Raw genomic sequence first — 13,989 nt, 5'->3', positions numbered from 1 at the left:
CGCGTGAACCCCCTTTCTGGCGGGCGTCTTCTGGACGTGTGTTTTCATCCTCCCGAGGGCTGGCTCTCAGGGAAGGGGTGACTTCCGATTCCCAAGGAGCAGCCAGGCCTCCCCCGAGGGGTCGCATGTCTGCCCCCAGTGAGGCGTGAGGGGTCGGGTGCCTCAGACCCTCCACAGCTTCACGTGGGGTCTGTGCACTTCACTGTAACCGTGGCAGCGTGAGACTGACAGATGCCCACCCCGCAGTCGTCAGCACAGAGAACGTCTCCCCGCCCCGGGCTGTCCCCTCCTGCTGTTTCTGTCACCACCCCCCACCCCCATGCCAGCCTGGGGGCTGCAGGGAAGGGCCCCGTCGCTGCGTGCCCACCTGGCCGCTAGTTTCCGTTTAAGCTCATGGGACTTGAGAGCCGGGGTCAGAAGGGGGCAGAGCGATCCCGTGTACCCGTCACGCAGTTGCCCCCCGGCGCAAGTGTCTTGAAACTGCAGTCAGTGTCGCAGCCAGGAAACCGACGGTGTCACAGCCCCCCAGCCCGGCACAGGCGCTACCAGGGGAGCCTGGGCCGCCCCCTCCCACCCCAGCCTCGGAAGCTCTTGTCTGCCCGCGGCTCTGACTTGCCCTCCGGGTCTGCTCAGGACGCAAACCAGGTCCGCAGACCGCATTCTGTTCTGGCTGGGGACACAGCTGGTTTACTCCTTCCCCTGGTGCTGGAATCTGGGTTATCCGGGGACTTCCGGCTTTTATGACGGAGCCGCCGAGAGGGTCCCGAGTCTTTGTGTCGTTTGCCCTGATGCCTGCCAGGGGTGGGCCGCGGGGCCGCGGACGGCGTGCGTGCAAGGAGCCAAGAGGGTGATTGGCACTGGGGCCAGTGTCGAGCAGACAGTGGACAGCCCTCATCTTTATGGGTGCGTTTATTTAGTTTTGGCTGCCCCTTGGCACGCAGAAGTCCCCGCGCCAGGGATCAGACCTGTGCCATAGCAGTGACAACACCAGATCCTTAACCTACTGTGCCACCAGGGGACGTCCAGGGTTCGTTTTTAAATCTTTGCCACTCCGGAGGGGGCGGTCATCTCTTTATGGCCTGTGAGCGTCTTCCGGTGGGCTTACCAGCTGCCCCTGGTCCTCCCTCATGAGGTCTCTGCCAGGGTCACGCGTGGTGTCCACTTTGAGAGGTGGACCGGGCAGCGGCCTGTGCCGGCTGGGGTCCCGCTGCCCGGGGTCCCGCTGCCCGGGTCCCGCTCCAGTGATGGGTGCTGTCCCTACTTGCCATCAACCCCTCTCTCTGGGGAAACATCCTCTGTATGTTGTGGTGGCGGCTCCTTTGTGAGGTGTGCTTTGTAAAACATCTTCTGAGTCTTTGGCTCATTTTTTCATGTGTCTTTTGAAGAGTAAACACATTTAAAATTTTGACGGGGGCTCCCATTGTGGCTCAGCGGTAACGAACCCGACTCGGATCCATGAGGATGCGGGTTCGATCCCTGGCCTCGCTGGGCGGGTCGAGGATCCGGCACTGCCGTGGCTGTGGTGGAAGCAGGCGGCTACAGCTCCCATTCGACCCCGAGCCTGGGAACCTCCATATGCCGCAGGCAGGTACGACCCTTAAAAAAACAGAAAAAAAAAAAAAAGAAAAGAAAAAAGAAAATTTCTTTTTTTTTATGATTTCCTATAGTTAGTTCCCCTGGTGGCCCAGCGGGTTAAGGGTCAGGCTTGGGTCACTGCTGTGGCACAGGTTCGATCCCTGGCCTGGGACCTTCCACATGCCATAGGAGCAGCCCTCCCCCCCAAATGAAGTCCAGTTTGTGAACTCTTTGCTTTTAGGGCTTGTCCTACTTGGGTCTTGTCCAAGGAACCTTTGCCTAAAGTCGCAAAGATGGTTCTCCCGTGGTTCCCTGGAGGATTGAATTTGCACGCAGGGATCTGTGTGTGTGGCAGGCGAGGGGTCGGCCTTCAGTCACCTTTCCCGGGAGGCGTCCGGCTGTTCCAGCGCTCTGTGCCCAGCTGGGGGCCCTGATGACTCTGCGTGTGTGTGTGTATTTTTTGGTCACACCTGCGGCATGCAGAAGCTCCCAGGCCAGAGACCAAACTCTCGCCACGGCAGTGACAGGAGCCGGGGCAGTGACAAGGCGTTTAACTCACTGCGCCACCCGGGAACTCCTCTAATTTTAATGAAACAGAATTTCTTGTAGGATGGGAAGCCTTGCTGATAGTTACAGAAAGTGAGGAAACCTGATTTTCACTCGGATAAAGAAGCACAACACCCGTAAGAAATAATAAATACACTTGAGACACATAAAGTCAGTTTGGGGAACTTTGCTTTGCTCTGTCCGTGGGCCGTGGGGAGAGGACTGAGGCTGGGTTTGAGCTCTAACCAGGGAGGGTGGGGTCTCCTGGAAGACGGCCTCGATCCGCAGTTTCCACTTCTCCCTCGTCCAGAAGCTTCCGCTGTGTTGCTGCTTGCACATCCCTGTACGCGCAGCACCTGTTCCGTGCACGCGAGACGCGAGACGGCGGGCGGAGCGGGCGGGGCCCTGGAGTCTGCGGACATCTCGGTGCCTCTTGAGAGCATCTTTAGGAGGATGAGGCGCGGGGACTTGGGCAGGTCTTAGAAACCAAGTGTCGGCTTTCACCCAGGCTGTCCCCAGGCCCCTCAGTGAGGGTGGCCCCTGCCATGTCCCCAGCTCTCGTGGCTGCCACAGCCCCTTCCTTTTCCATCATCTGTTTATTCCACTCTGCAACTCACCTTGCATCACTGAGTTTAATTGTTTGGAAAGTCTGCTTATTTTAATTATAATCTCTTTTCTGCTTTTCAGTTAAAAAAGCAGAAAAGTGAGGCCAGTGTTCAAAATGTTACAACGTAGCACTTAGAGGAAGAAGGGCCCCGCCCCGGTTCCGTCCAACGGTGTAGCACTCGGCCCCTTACAGCCAGATGTTGCTGCTTTTCATCCCTGCTGCCTCGTTTATTCCAAAGAGGTCGGCCCGGCAAGCGAGTCCTGAGCGGCCTTCCTGTGGCCCCGGGCAGGCCCCCGTCCAGCCCCAGCAGTGCCGGCCACGTCGCCGGGCGGCTGGAGGGGCCCACTGTCCAGCAGCCCCACATCAGCTGCTGTCGTCCCTCTTCTGGCCCCTGGTTGGTCATTGTTTTAACATCACCATGTAACTTTTTCTCCAAGTCACTGAGTTTAAGTGTGGCGCAAATTCAGAGGCAAAGCTGCTGCATGAGAGATGTAGGGTGGGTGGGGTCCTCGCTCAGGAAATGTCCCTCCTGCAGTGACTTGGGGTCATCCTGCCACACGTGGTGGCAGGGCGGTGGCAGGGCGGCTTGCGCTGGAAGCCTGAGGCTCAGGTCTGAGCCTGGCACCCCGCTCCGGGCTCTCCCCGGGGTCCACCGGAAAGTAGCACTGAATGCCCTGAGCTTAAGCCGGAAAGGCCACTGAAGGTTGCAAAAGTGCCGTGGCTTCTGCTAACGGGTAGGACGACTGCGTGGGTTGCGACTCCGGCTGGCGTACGTGGGATGGTTTTGGCTTCTCGATAGCAGACGCCTAGTAAGGGCACGTCCTGTGGTTTCTCCATAACATCAGACTCTTTATCTGCGAAAGGATTTGTTGCGATGTAAATACTGCTTTCGACTTCCTGTTCTGTTGGTGGAAGTTCGTTTTTGACACCAGCATCTAGAATCCCTCTCTTTGAAGTCAGGCGGTGGCTGGGAGGGGCTCTGCTCTCGCTCTCCCGGCGCCTCCGCCGCCTCCACCCCGGCTCCTGGCCAGGCTCCCCGCCTTCCCTGGGGGAGGTCAGGGCCTTGGGGGCCCGGGGCCCTCCCTGCCGGGCACTTCTTCACGTTCTCACTGGAGCAATACGTTCTGGGGAGAAGGTGCCAGAGGGGGTGCAGGAACCAGCGGGGCCAGCGTGGGGCGCCCTACACGGTGGCGGCCTCACTGTGGAGCCGATGGCGCGATGGTCACGGGTCTCCCGCCCCCCTCGTCGCCCTCAGGACAGACCAGTTCCTTCGTGGTCTCATTTGAATGGTGTCATCCTTCCATCGGCAGACGGCGCGGTGCTGTTCCCAGAACTGGGCTTGCATTCGGGCCTGGGTGCCCGTGGAGAGACCGTGGGGCTGGGGAGGCACAGCCTGGGGCTGCAGCTCGCCGCGCTGGAACCCACGAGGGCTCTGGTGAAGCTGCTGGCCGACCGCAGGTGTCTCGACAGCCTCACGGGCGCCCGGCTTGGACGCGCGAGCCGGTGGCACCTCCTCCGAGTCGTGAGTGTTCCCGTGGCAGTTGTCCAGGTGCGACTTCAGTTTCCCTGCTGTCCCCTCTCCCCGAGGACCCGCTTGCTCACCCACTAGCGTTTTCAGGGTGGTTGACCCGGGAGCCTCCGGGCTCTTGGTGACTTTGTGTCCACGGCTGACTCTCACTGGCGCCTCCCCAGGGACCCCGGTTTCTCTGTAGCTGGAAACCATCTGACTGGTTCACGGCAGTTCTTAGTCTGTGGCCCCCACATCCTTCTTCAGAAGCCACACTGCGTGTGTGGCGGGTATCTTTCAGCTGATCTTGACGTCTCATCCATGCTTTTGAGCTTAAATTGTTAGTATAGTTTAATTAAAAATTTGGTTCAGCAGGTCAGGACCCCAACCAGTATCCATGAGGTTGCGGGTTCGGTCCCTGGCCTCGCTCCGTGGGACAATCCGGCGTTGCCGTGAGCTGTGGCCTAGGTCACAGACGCAGCTCGGATCCCGCATTGCTGTGGCTCTGGCGTAGGCTGGTGGCTACAGCTCCGATTCGACCCCTAGCCCGGGAACCTCCATATGCCACGGGAGCAGCTCAAGAAAAGGCAAAAAGATAAAAAAAGAAGCAACCTCTGCATCCCCCTCAACCCCAGCCGCCCCCCCCAGTCCCCCCAGTCTCCCCCAGCCCCCCTCTGCTGGGCGTTTCGCCAGAATATCCCACAGCATCTGCAGCGTCCGCAGTGTCGTGGGCTCGGGTCCATTCTCTTTACGGCCCATTGTGTCCACTGCGTGGATGGACCCACGGTGTTTCCCCTTCACCAGGAGGGGGGCGCCCAGGCCCCACACCTGACGGGCGCTCTGAGCGTGGACCTGGGTGTCCTGCCAGTGGAACAGCTGGGCCGCGTGGATGCTCTCTTGCCAACCTTTCAGGCCCCCCTGAGGTTTTGCTCCAGCGCTGCCGCAGGCGTGGCTTCCCTGGGGACCAGCCCCATTGAGCCACGCGCCTTGGCTGGCTGGACAGACATCGTCCGAGTCCTTTGGGGTCTGTGGCTTTTTGTCCAGCTATGAGGGCCCTTCGTGTGTTCCGGGCAGGATGTCCTGTCGGGTGTACGGCTGGCAAATATTTGTATTTTATTCCATGTGGAGTGTCGCCCCTTCTTTGGGAGGTGACGCTACGCAGCTGCACCGTCACCTCCTACCTCAGCCCCGGGGACCCCGAGCTGCACCTTGGCTGTGACGTCACTGCTGTCCGGGGGCCTGGCCGGGGGCTGGCAGGACGGGGTGGGCCTGACGCGCAGCAGCTGGGGTCAGGAAGCCGCAGCCCCGGCTTCTGCTGAACTCGGGCCCGTGAGCTCTGACGTGTGCTTCCCTCCCCAGACGCGGACCTGACCGTCGCGGAAGCCGGCAGCTCGGACAGCCGTGGGGAGAGGCCTGAGCTCTTCGCGCACATGGACGAGGGTCTCCTGGGAGGAGAAGCCAGCTACCTGGGCCCGCCCCTCACCCCCGAGAAGGACGACGTGCTGCCCCAGGCCACCGCGGTGGCCAACCTGCGGGCAGCGCTCCGGAGTAAGAACAGCCTGCTGTCCCTCAAGGCCGACGTGCTCGGGGAGGACAGCTCCCTGCTGCTGGAGTACCTGCCCCAGGGCACCCACTCCCTGTCCTGTAAGTGTGTGGCTGCTGGGGTTCTGCGTGTCTCGGGTGACGGGGCTGCCCGCGGCCAGGGTGTGGTGTGAGCGGAGGGGGCGGCAGGGTGCAGAGAAGGCGGTCCCGTGGGGCTGTGGCACCAGGAGGGAGGCGGCCCAGTGCCCAGCCGGGTCAGGGAGGCCGAGGGCGAGGCCCCAGCTCAGCGGGCTCCCCTGAGGGCCCCGCCCCGCCTTTGCCCGATGTCGGGGTAGGCAGAGGGCGGCCAGGTCCTCCTCTGTTTCCACCCGGACGTGATGGGGGCACGGGGGTCTTCACGGAGGACGTGGATGCTGTGTCTGCTCCTGAAGCGCCTCCAGCTAAGCTCCCCGCTTGCAAAAGCCGGCGGCAGATCAGCCTGGGAGTGGCTAAGGCCCAGCGGTGCTGGCCGAGCGCCCAGGGGGCACTGCCTTCCCCCCGCTTCCTTCTCCGGACAGGACGTGAGGTCGTAGCCCCAGGGGCTGGCCGGAGAGGGCCCGGGCCCCGCGGCTCAGAGGCTCTGCCGGTCCCTGTCACCGTCCCATGTATCCAGCCGTCCGGAGAAGAGTGCTCTGTTGGGTGGGTGGGTGTGAGCGAGAGCCAGGTGCGGCCCGCTTCCCTCCTGGGGCTGAGGGACGCACCCCAAGACAGGAGGCACTGAGTGCAGACGGCGTGGAGGGGCCCCTTCCGAGCCCCCTGCAGCCCACACGTGCGGCTGGTGGGGCCTGGGCGACGGCGGGGGTCCGCCCACGCGGGTTCCTGAGGGCCACTGCTGGAGGCGACGGCCCCGCTGTGGCTGTCTGGGAAGTGTGAGTTGCATGGTTACCCTAAACTTAAAAACTATATTTTCACGACTTTGGTTTTGCGAGCGCTGAAATATCCTGTGTTGTGATGAAAACTGCTTGTGGCCAGTCCAGACTGGCGCTGGAGAGCGGCGTCGGCGTTCTCTTTATTCCCACGGGCCAGCGTCTGAGGCCAGTGGGACGTGAGGTCGGGCGCAGGACATGGCTGTGAAGTCAGTGGCAGGGCTGAGCCCCTCAAGGCGGCTTGGCATTGGCCAAGCTTGAGAAACACATTGGGGCCTCATTTTTTGTGTCTGAGCAATGGGAACAGGTCCCTCACACAGATGTCAGGAATTTAAGAGTGTAGGACGTGCAGCCCGGTGCGAGGTGCGTCTGAGACGCGCTGCAGAGTGTCCCTTTCTCTCCCGGGCCACACGCTGCGCCTGCGGCGGAAGCCGCTGGGTTGTGAAGGTCTGGTCACGTTAGAGGCCCCGTTCCAGGGAGCTCGTGGTGTCTGCGATTCAGGATGGGCAAGGCCAGCAGGTGGACGTCTGGCTGCAGATGTGGGTGTCAGAGGGAGAGATGCTGTCCCCCTGTTCCCCTGCAGAGGCCCAGGCTGCGTTCTGGAAGCAGGTGGGGCCCCTGGGTGGAGTCAGGGAGTGGGTGGTGACCCCGTCAGGTGGCCTGTTCTGAGTGGGTCGCTGGACGCTGGACACATGGAGCCCGGGATATGGACTCTACGTGGCCCAGGCTCTGCGTGGCCCAGGCCTGCATGTCCCAGGCTCCGCGTGGCCCAGGCTCCGCGTGTCCTGGGGCTCCGAGCACTTGTGGCCACACGCTCCCTCACGGTTTCCAGGGAGCCGAGGGCTGGGGAGTAGAATTCTGCTCTGTTTCTAGAATATCCGCGACCAGCCCTGCTGAGGTCCCTGGTGGGTTTTGGTATTTTGTTACTTCTATCATGCTTAATCTCCTGCTGTTATTAATACTCTAAATCTTCCACTCTTTTTGAGAGGGTCGAGAAGTGGGCAGAGTCCTTCCCTGGCGCTGGGAGCTAGGGACTGGGCTGTGCCTGGTGGGCTGGGGGTGGGTTCCCGTGTTCCCCTGAGGTGAAGGGCTTTGCTGGAGGAGCGAGTTAGCTTAGAACATTATTCTCGAACATCCTGGGTAAAATCTGCTTGTTCTGGGAAGACACTAAAATATCCAGAAGGAAAAAAACTATTTTCCAAGGTCGTGTGGTCACCCTCCGTGTGGCAGGTGTTCCAACCCTGACGGCGGGGCGGGCGGGCAGGTGGGGGTTGTGGGCTGTTGTCCTGCGTTGAGACAGGACTGGGCAAGGACTCGTGCCCCCCAAGCAGTCACGGGTTTTTGCAGAAGATCCAGAGTCAAGGGAAGCAATGGCTTTGAGCCCGTCTCCTCTGGGCCGTACGTCCAGACTCCTGGGACGTCTGGTTTCGCTGGACATGTGCGTCAGGCCCCAGACCCCACTGCTCTGCTTCCAGACGGGCCCCGGTTTTCCGTTCAGTTGCAGATGTTGCCAGGGGCCTGCCTGATGTGTGTCCAGATGTGGAGACGGTCTGGTGCCGCGCGGTGGGGACACGCCTCGAGCCCCAGGTGGCCAACAGGTGGGGGGGCACAGGGCTTGTGTGCGTGCAGGGAACCTAAAAACACCTTGGAAGGGAAAAAATGGTCTCGAACTGGGTGCCACTGACAGCAAAGCAGAGGTGCCACCCCCCGCTTCTCGCCAACCAGGCTGAGAGGGAGGTGTCCCTGACGCAATGGGCGTGGAGGCCGCCAAGCCGGGAGCTCCCTCGTTCCTGGTCCAGCTTGAGAGCCTGGGGTTGGGGGGCCCAGGACCCCTGAGCTGGTTGTTAATGAGATTTTCCCAGGGCCGAGCCTTTTGCTTTGTGTTTTGGGGTGTCTGTTAGACCAGTAACCCAGCGGCCCTGGCTCACTGTTGCAGAAACAGAGGGGAGAGCCGACCCCTGTGGCGGGGCTCCCGAGCTCTTCTCCAGTGGGGGACCCTGCAGGGCACCTGAGACCCGCCAAAGGGATGGTGGCTGCAGATGTTTAAATTACAAGAATCATTGGATCTGCAGGCAGAGCCAAGCAGTAACCACCCAGGCTCACAGGTCCTTTCTGGAAGGTTCTGGAGCTGCCAAGAACAGCGGCTTCCCTCACTTCCCCAGGTCTGAGAGCATTGGCTCGCAGTCGAGTCCCGCAGATGTTTTCGTTACTGGGTATCACTCCTTTTTGTCTACACTCGCACGTGCGGCACATGGGAGTTCCCAGCTGGGGGTCTAATCCGAGCTGCAGCTGAGGCCACAGCAACGCCGGATCCTTAACCCACGGAGCGAGGCCAGGGATCGAACCCGCGTCCTCATGGATACCATGTTGGGTTCTTAGACCGCTGAACCACAGCGGGAGCTCCTGGATCGTCACTTTTTAACTGATTTCTCCATGGGAGAACTTCCTACTTCTTGTCTTGGTTCGGTTTAACCTGACTCTTGTACTTTTGTTCCGCTTGTGGCAGTGGGCTGGCATCTCCCGTTACAAGGCACGGTTCAGGATGGTCTGGGGCTCAGTGGTAACGAACCTGACTAGCATCCATGAGGACATAGGTTCGATCCCTGGCCTCGCTCAATGGGTTAAGGATCCTGCATTGCTGTGGCTGTGGTGTAGGCTGGCGGCTTCGGCTCTGATTTGACCCCTAGCCTGGGAACCTCCACATGCCTCAAGTGCAGTCCTAAAAAGCAAAAAAAGGAGTTCCCGTCATGGCACAGTGGTTAACGAATCCGACTAGGAACCATGAGGTTACGGGTTCGGTCCCTGCCCTTGCTCAGTGGGTTAACGATCCGGCATTGCTGTGAGCTGTGGTGTAGGTTGCAGACGTGGCTTGGATCCCGCGTTGCTGTGGCTCTGGCGTAGGCCTGTGTACAGCTCTGATTCGACCCCTAGCCTGGGAACCTCCATATGCTGCGGGTGCGGCCCAAAGAAATAGCAAAAAGACAAAAAAAAAAAATAATAATAATAATAAAAAGCAAAAAAAATAAAATAAAATAAAAGGGCATTGTTCATTGAACAGAAACTGTGATAGGCACGTCCGTGGCTTCCAAACGTGGCTGCTTTTCAAGCGGTGTTGTGGGTGGGTGTTGATCGGGAAGGGACCTTGAAAAGCGCTGTGAGAACACGCGTGACTTGGATTCATGGGAATAAAGTGTAGGTGAACCAGCCGCTCGGGTTACTTGGTGGGGAGCGCTCGGAGGATGGCACCATCGCCCGACCCCCGGGCACCACGACCCTCCTATGCGTGTCGCCTCTCACCGCTCCTCGGGAGAAGCGAGGGTCCCTCCCAGGGCGCTGGCGGTGCTGCCCCGTCCCATGGGAAGGTCAGGACGGATCCCTCCGGCGCTCGTGGGCGGACAGCTCAGACCTGGGGCGGCCCTGGACCAGGGAGCCGCCCGCCCGCCACAGGTGTTCCTACCTGGCTGGCCCCGCATCGAGGAGAACGGGCGTGGCGGGGTTTTGTCTTGACGGTGGTCGTGGAATGTTCCCTTCTGCTGCTGAAAACGCATCGAGGGCTTTTACTCGAGTCTGGATGGAGACCCGAATCTTCGTCTCTTATGACGCAGGCGTCAGCTTCCCAGTAGTAGTTGCTTCGCCCTCACGGAAACACGTTACGTGCCGTCAAATCCGGTTTTGTACTCACAGCAGTTTTGTGAGGAAGGAGCCCCCTGACGTAAGGATCATCTGCCGTCAGGTTAAAACTCAGTTCCTTCAACGGAGCGGCGCTGGCGGGCTCGAGCGGGGCCGGTCACCGCGCGTCTCTCGCATCGCCGTCCAGGCGGCGGCGGTCTGCGTCCTGGGCCTGCGGGCGCAGCACTTAGGGAAAGGCAGGCCTGTTGGTGTCCACTGTTCCCCTGAAGAAACATATCTTGAAGGAGAGTTTGCCCACATGTTCTTTGGAGCAAACCAGACGCTCTTCCTCGCATCAGGGAACAGGTGGCTTTGGTTGGGGGCAGCTGGCGTTCTGTCAGCCCGGAGCCCGTGTGTGTCCGCTTGCTCAGCATCGACTGCAGGCTTCCTTTCCGGATGCCTGACGGGTTCTCCTGGTGGTGACTGGACACGACCTGGTGAGTTGGGTGGCCTCCCGGCTGCTCTGCAAGTGTCCTGACAGCCCGGGACTCGAGGTCCCTTGGGGCTGCAGGCCTGGGCGGGGGGCGATGCCCCCACTTCCCTACACCCACCTGGCAGGATGGCCAGGGTTTCATCCTGGCTTTCTGGGCGGCCCGTGCTCTTCTCACGGACTGGAAGGACTTGCCAGGGCTCCACCCCGACGTCAGCTGAGATGGCTCCGCTGTGGACAATGGTGCTGAGGCCACAGGCTGGAGTGGGCGCTTTGCACACAGAGCAGGCGTTTGCACGAGCTGCTCTGCTATGAGCAGCCTGGTGTCCAGGTGGCCAGCAGGTGGTGGCAGAGCCACTCGGGGCAGCAGCGGCTGTGGGAGCTGAGACCTGGTGTCAGCTTGAGCCTTTAAAGCAGTCACTTCTGGAATCCTCTGCCAGGGTGCGGCAAGGGCTGTTTAGTGCCCTGCAGTGGGCAGGTGGACAGATGCGCAGGTGCCTCTCCAGCCTCCAGGCGACAGGGTTTGGGTTCACCAGCATCAGAGAGGATTGCCGACTTCTGGGGGCAGAAAATTGTGCCACGTCCCCGGGACAGTGAGCCAAACAGCTCTGACCTGTTACCTCCAAGAAAGAGGTGAGGATGGAGCCAAGCCTGCCTGTCCTCCATGCGAGCTCCGTGTGCCCGGGGGTCAGCCACCAAACGGCTTCTTCTCGGAAGGAGCACTGTCTTTGCTGTTGTCCACCTGCACTGCCACGTCAGGCCCTCGTCTGCAGGAGGCTGAGGATACGGGGCCCCAGGACCAGGGCAGAGGCTCACCTTTGGCTGACCAGCAGGTGGGCTTAGGGAGGAAGCAGACGGCTCCATTCCAGCTTCTAGAAGACCCGGTGTCGCGCACTCCCGCTGGCATGGATGGGTTTCTGGGAGAGAAGTGCCCCCCCCATCCGCCTGACCTGGCCCATCTGCCAGGCCCCTCCATCCGCCTCCCCTCGCCAGGTCCACCCCCCCCGCCCCGGCAGGGGCCTGGATATGGTCCACCTGCAGCCCAGGCTGCCCCCTCTGCCCCAGCCGCCCTGGCCCTTACAGTCATCAAACGAGGTCTTTGACGGAGAAAAGTTGGGTTTTTAGAGATGCTCAGGGTGCCTGTTGCCAAGGCAGCCCCACCGTTGAGGCATCTCTTGGAGTTAGAGGAGCTGGTGGTGGTGTCACCACTTCCGAGAGGGTCGAGGTAAGTGCCTGTTGGCAGGCAAATGCCATTTCTGAGAAAAGGAATCTTTCCTTTTTTGTTGGTCAGGTGGGGTCTTTGTCCTTTGGTCTTAGAGACTGTGTGTTCAGATGCGGTTACGATGTCCACGTCGGGCCCTGGTTACCTGCGCGGGGACTCGGCCCTGTGGCTGCTTCCCCGTTAGTTGCTTGTGGGACTTTTCCCAGCCTGGGTGGGGTGTGCCTGGCGCCTGCAAGGAGGCCTGCGCTGCGGGGAGGCTCTGGGCTGTTGTGCAGAAAGGCTTTGTTCATTTATAAAAACAAGAAACTTCAGAAAGCTTCCATCCTGAAAGAAATAGGTTTGTTCATTTCAGCATTATTTACGACATTCGAGATACGGAAACAGGCTGAGCACCTATCAATGGATGAATGGATGAAGAAACTTTAACACACACACACAGAGCGGACTGTTAGCTGTCAGAAGGAATGAACTTGGAACTCCCATCGTGGCTCAGTGGAAACCAATCTGACTGGTATCCATGGGGATGCGGGTTCGATCCGGGTGTGTAAGGGGTCCAGTGTTGCCCTGAGCTGTGGTGTAGGTCACGCTGCAGCTCAGGTCTGGTGTTGCTGTGGCTGTGGTGCGGGCCGGCAGTGACGTCTCTGCTTCAGCCTCCAGCCTGGGACCCTCCATATGCCGTGGGTGCGGCCCTAAAAGGCAAGCAAACAAAACGAAACAAAACAAAAAACCGATTAATTTCTGCACTAAAAGATGCCACTATGAGAGCCAGGGCCAGTCACAAACGAGGGAAGAGTCTGTGGTAAAACGTATCTGGCGGAGATGCGTGTTCCGAAGGGTCCGTAAAATAAAAACATCGAGAGAAAAGCAGCTGAGTGAACGTCAGACCAGAAAGCACTTTGCAGAGGGAACGTGGAAGTGACCGGAGGCTGGGCGTCCTGGTGATCAGAGCGGCGGCCGCGCTCCCCGCCCTCCGTCAGGTCATCTGGCCTTGCCTCCTGATTGTCAGGCTGCTGCTCATCCTGGACACTTGATTTTGGGTAGATGGTCTCGTTTTAGGGCCAACTGACGAGAGTATCTGTTTCAAGGAAATGATATTTGTGCTTTTTTTCTTTTCCTTTTTTTTTTTTTTTTTTTTTTTTTTGCTTTTTAGGGCCACACCCGTGGCACATGGAGGTTCCCAGACTAGGGGTCCGATCAGAGCTCCAGCTGCTGGCCTCCACCGCAGCCGCCGCAACTCGGGATCCGAGCCACGTTTGCGACCTACACCACAGCTCACGGCAACACCAGATCCCTAAGCCACTGGTCGAGGCCAGGGATCAAACCCACATCCTCTTGGATCTTAGTGGGGCTCATTAACCGCTGAGCCGCAACAGGAAGTCCTGCGCTTTTTCATTTGTGTCCGTTTTCACTTTGTGGATTTTAAGGCTTTATTTGTCTGTGAGCATCAGATACTGAGTTTCTCAGGGTACGTAGACTGTAAACCACGAGTGAGTTTGGAAGGCTTGGCTTCTTTCCCGCAAGAAGTGGTTCCATCACGAGGACTGTTCGTGAAAGTGGTGGGTGCCCCACCCAGGAGACACGGCGGGTCCTGATTCTCACCTGTGAATGTGACCCTATTTGGGAAAGGGGCCTTTCCAGGCATAATTCAAGTAAGGACTCAAGACGAGGTCAGCTTGGAAGAGCCGATTGGCCCGAAATCCAGAATGCACGTCCTTGAAAGAGACAGAAGAGGAGGTGCGGACACGGAGGAGACCCCGCGTGAAGAGGGCGGCAGAGATGGAGGGAGGCGGCCACAGCCCAGGTTGCGCGGGTCCCCCAGAAGCTGGAAGAGGCAGGAAGGACCCTCCCCCGGAGGTCTCCGGGGCTGGGAGCGGATGGGATTCTGCTGCTTCCAGCTGCCCGGCGTGTGGATATTTGTTAGCAGGAAACTAAGACATTGAGAAAACACCAAAATTCTCGATTCCGGGCTAAGTCTCGAAGGCGTGT

The 13,989-nt window shown here is 59.7% G+C and overlaps 1 protein-coding gene across 4 annotated transcripts in view; it reads left to right on the top strand.

Annotated features, from left to right (window-relative positions):
• Nucleotides 1-13,989, top strand: part of ZBTB46 (zinc finger and BTB domain containing 46) — a 50,199-nt gene that overhangs the window by 26,972 nt on the left and 9,238 nt on the right. For 3 of the 4 annotated variants that reach the window (XM_021077468.2, XM_021077466.2, XM_085003227.1), the window contains exon 3: nt 5,595-5,879. In XM_021077468.2, coding sequence (XP_020933127.1) covers nt 5,595-5,879 — 285 coding nt within the window. Of the gene's footprint in view, nt 1-5,594; nt 7,689-9,276; nt 9,697-13,989 lie in introns of those variants that run through there. The other variant, XR_014831998.1, reaches the window with a different exon arrangement.

Source organism: Sus scrofa, chromosome 17 (genome assembly GCF_054392235.1).
Source record: "Sus scrofa isolate SSC_HxYL_T2T_F1_AM1 chromosome 17, Sscrofa_HxYL_maternal_Yorkshire_Landrace_v2.0, whole genome shotgun sequence".
Taxonomy (NCBI): Eukaryota; Metazoa; Chordata; class Mammalia; order Artiodactyla; family Suidae; genus Sus; species Sus scrofa.
This window is presented reverse-complemented; position numbering and strand designations above follow the sequence as displayed.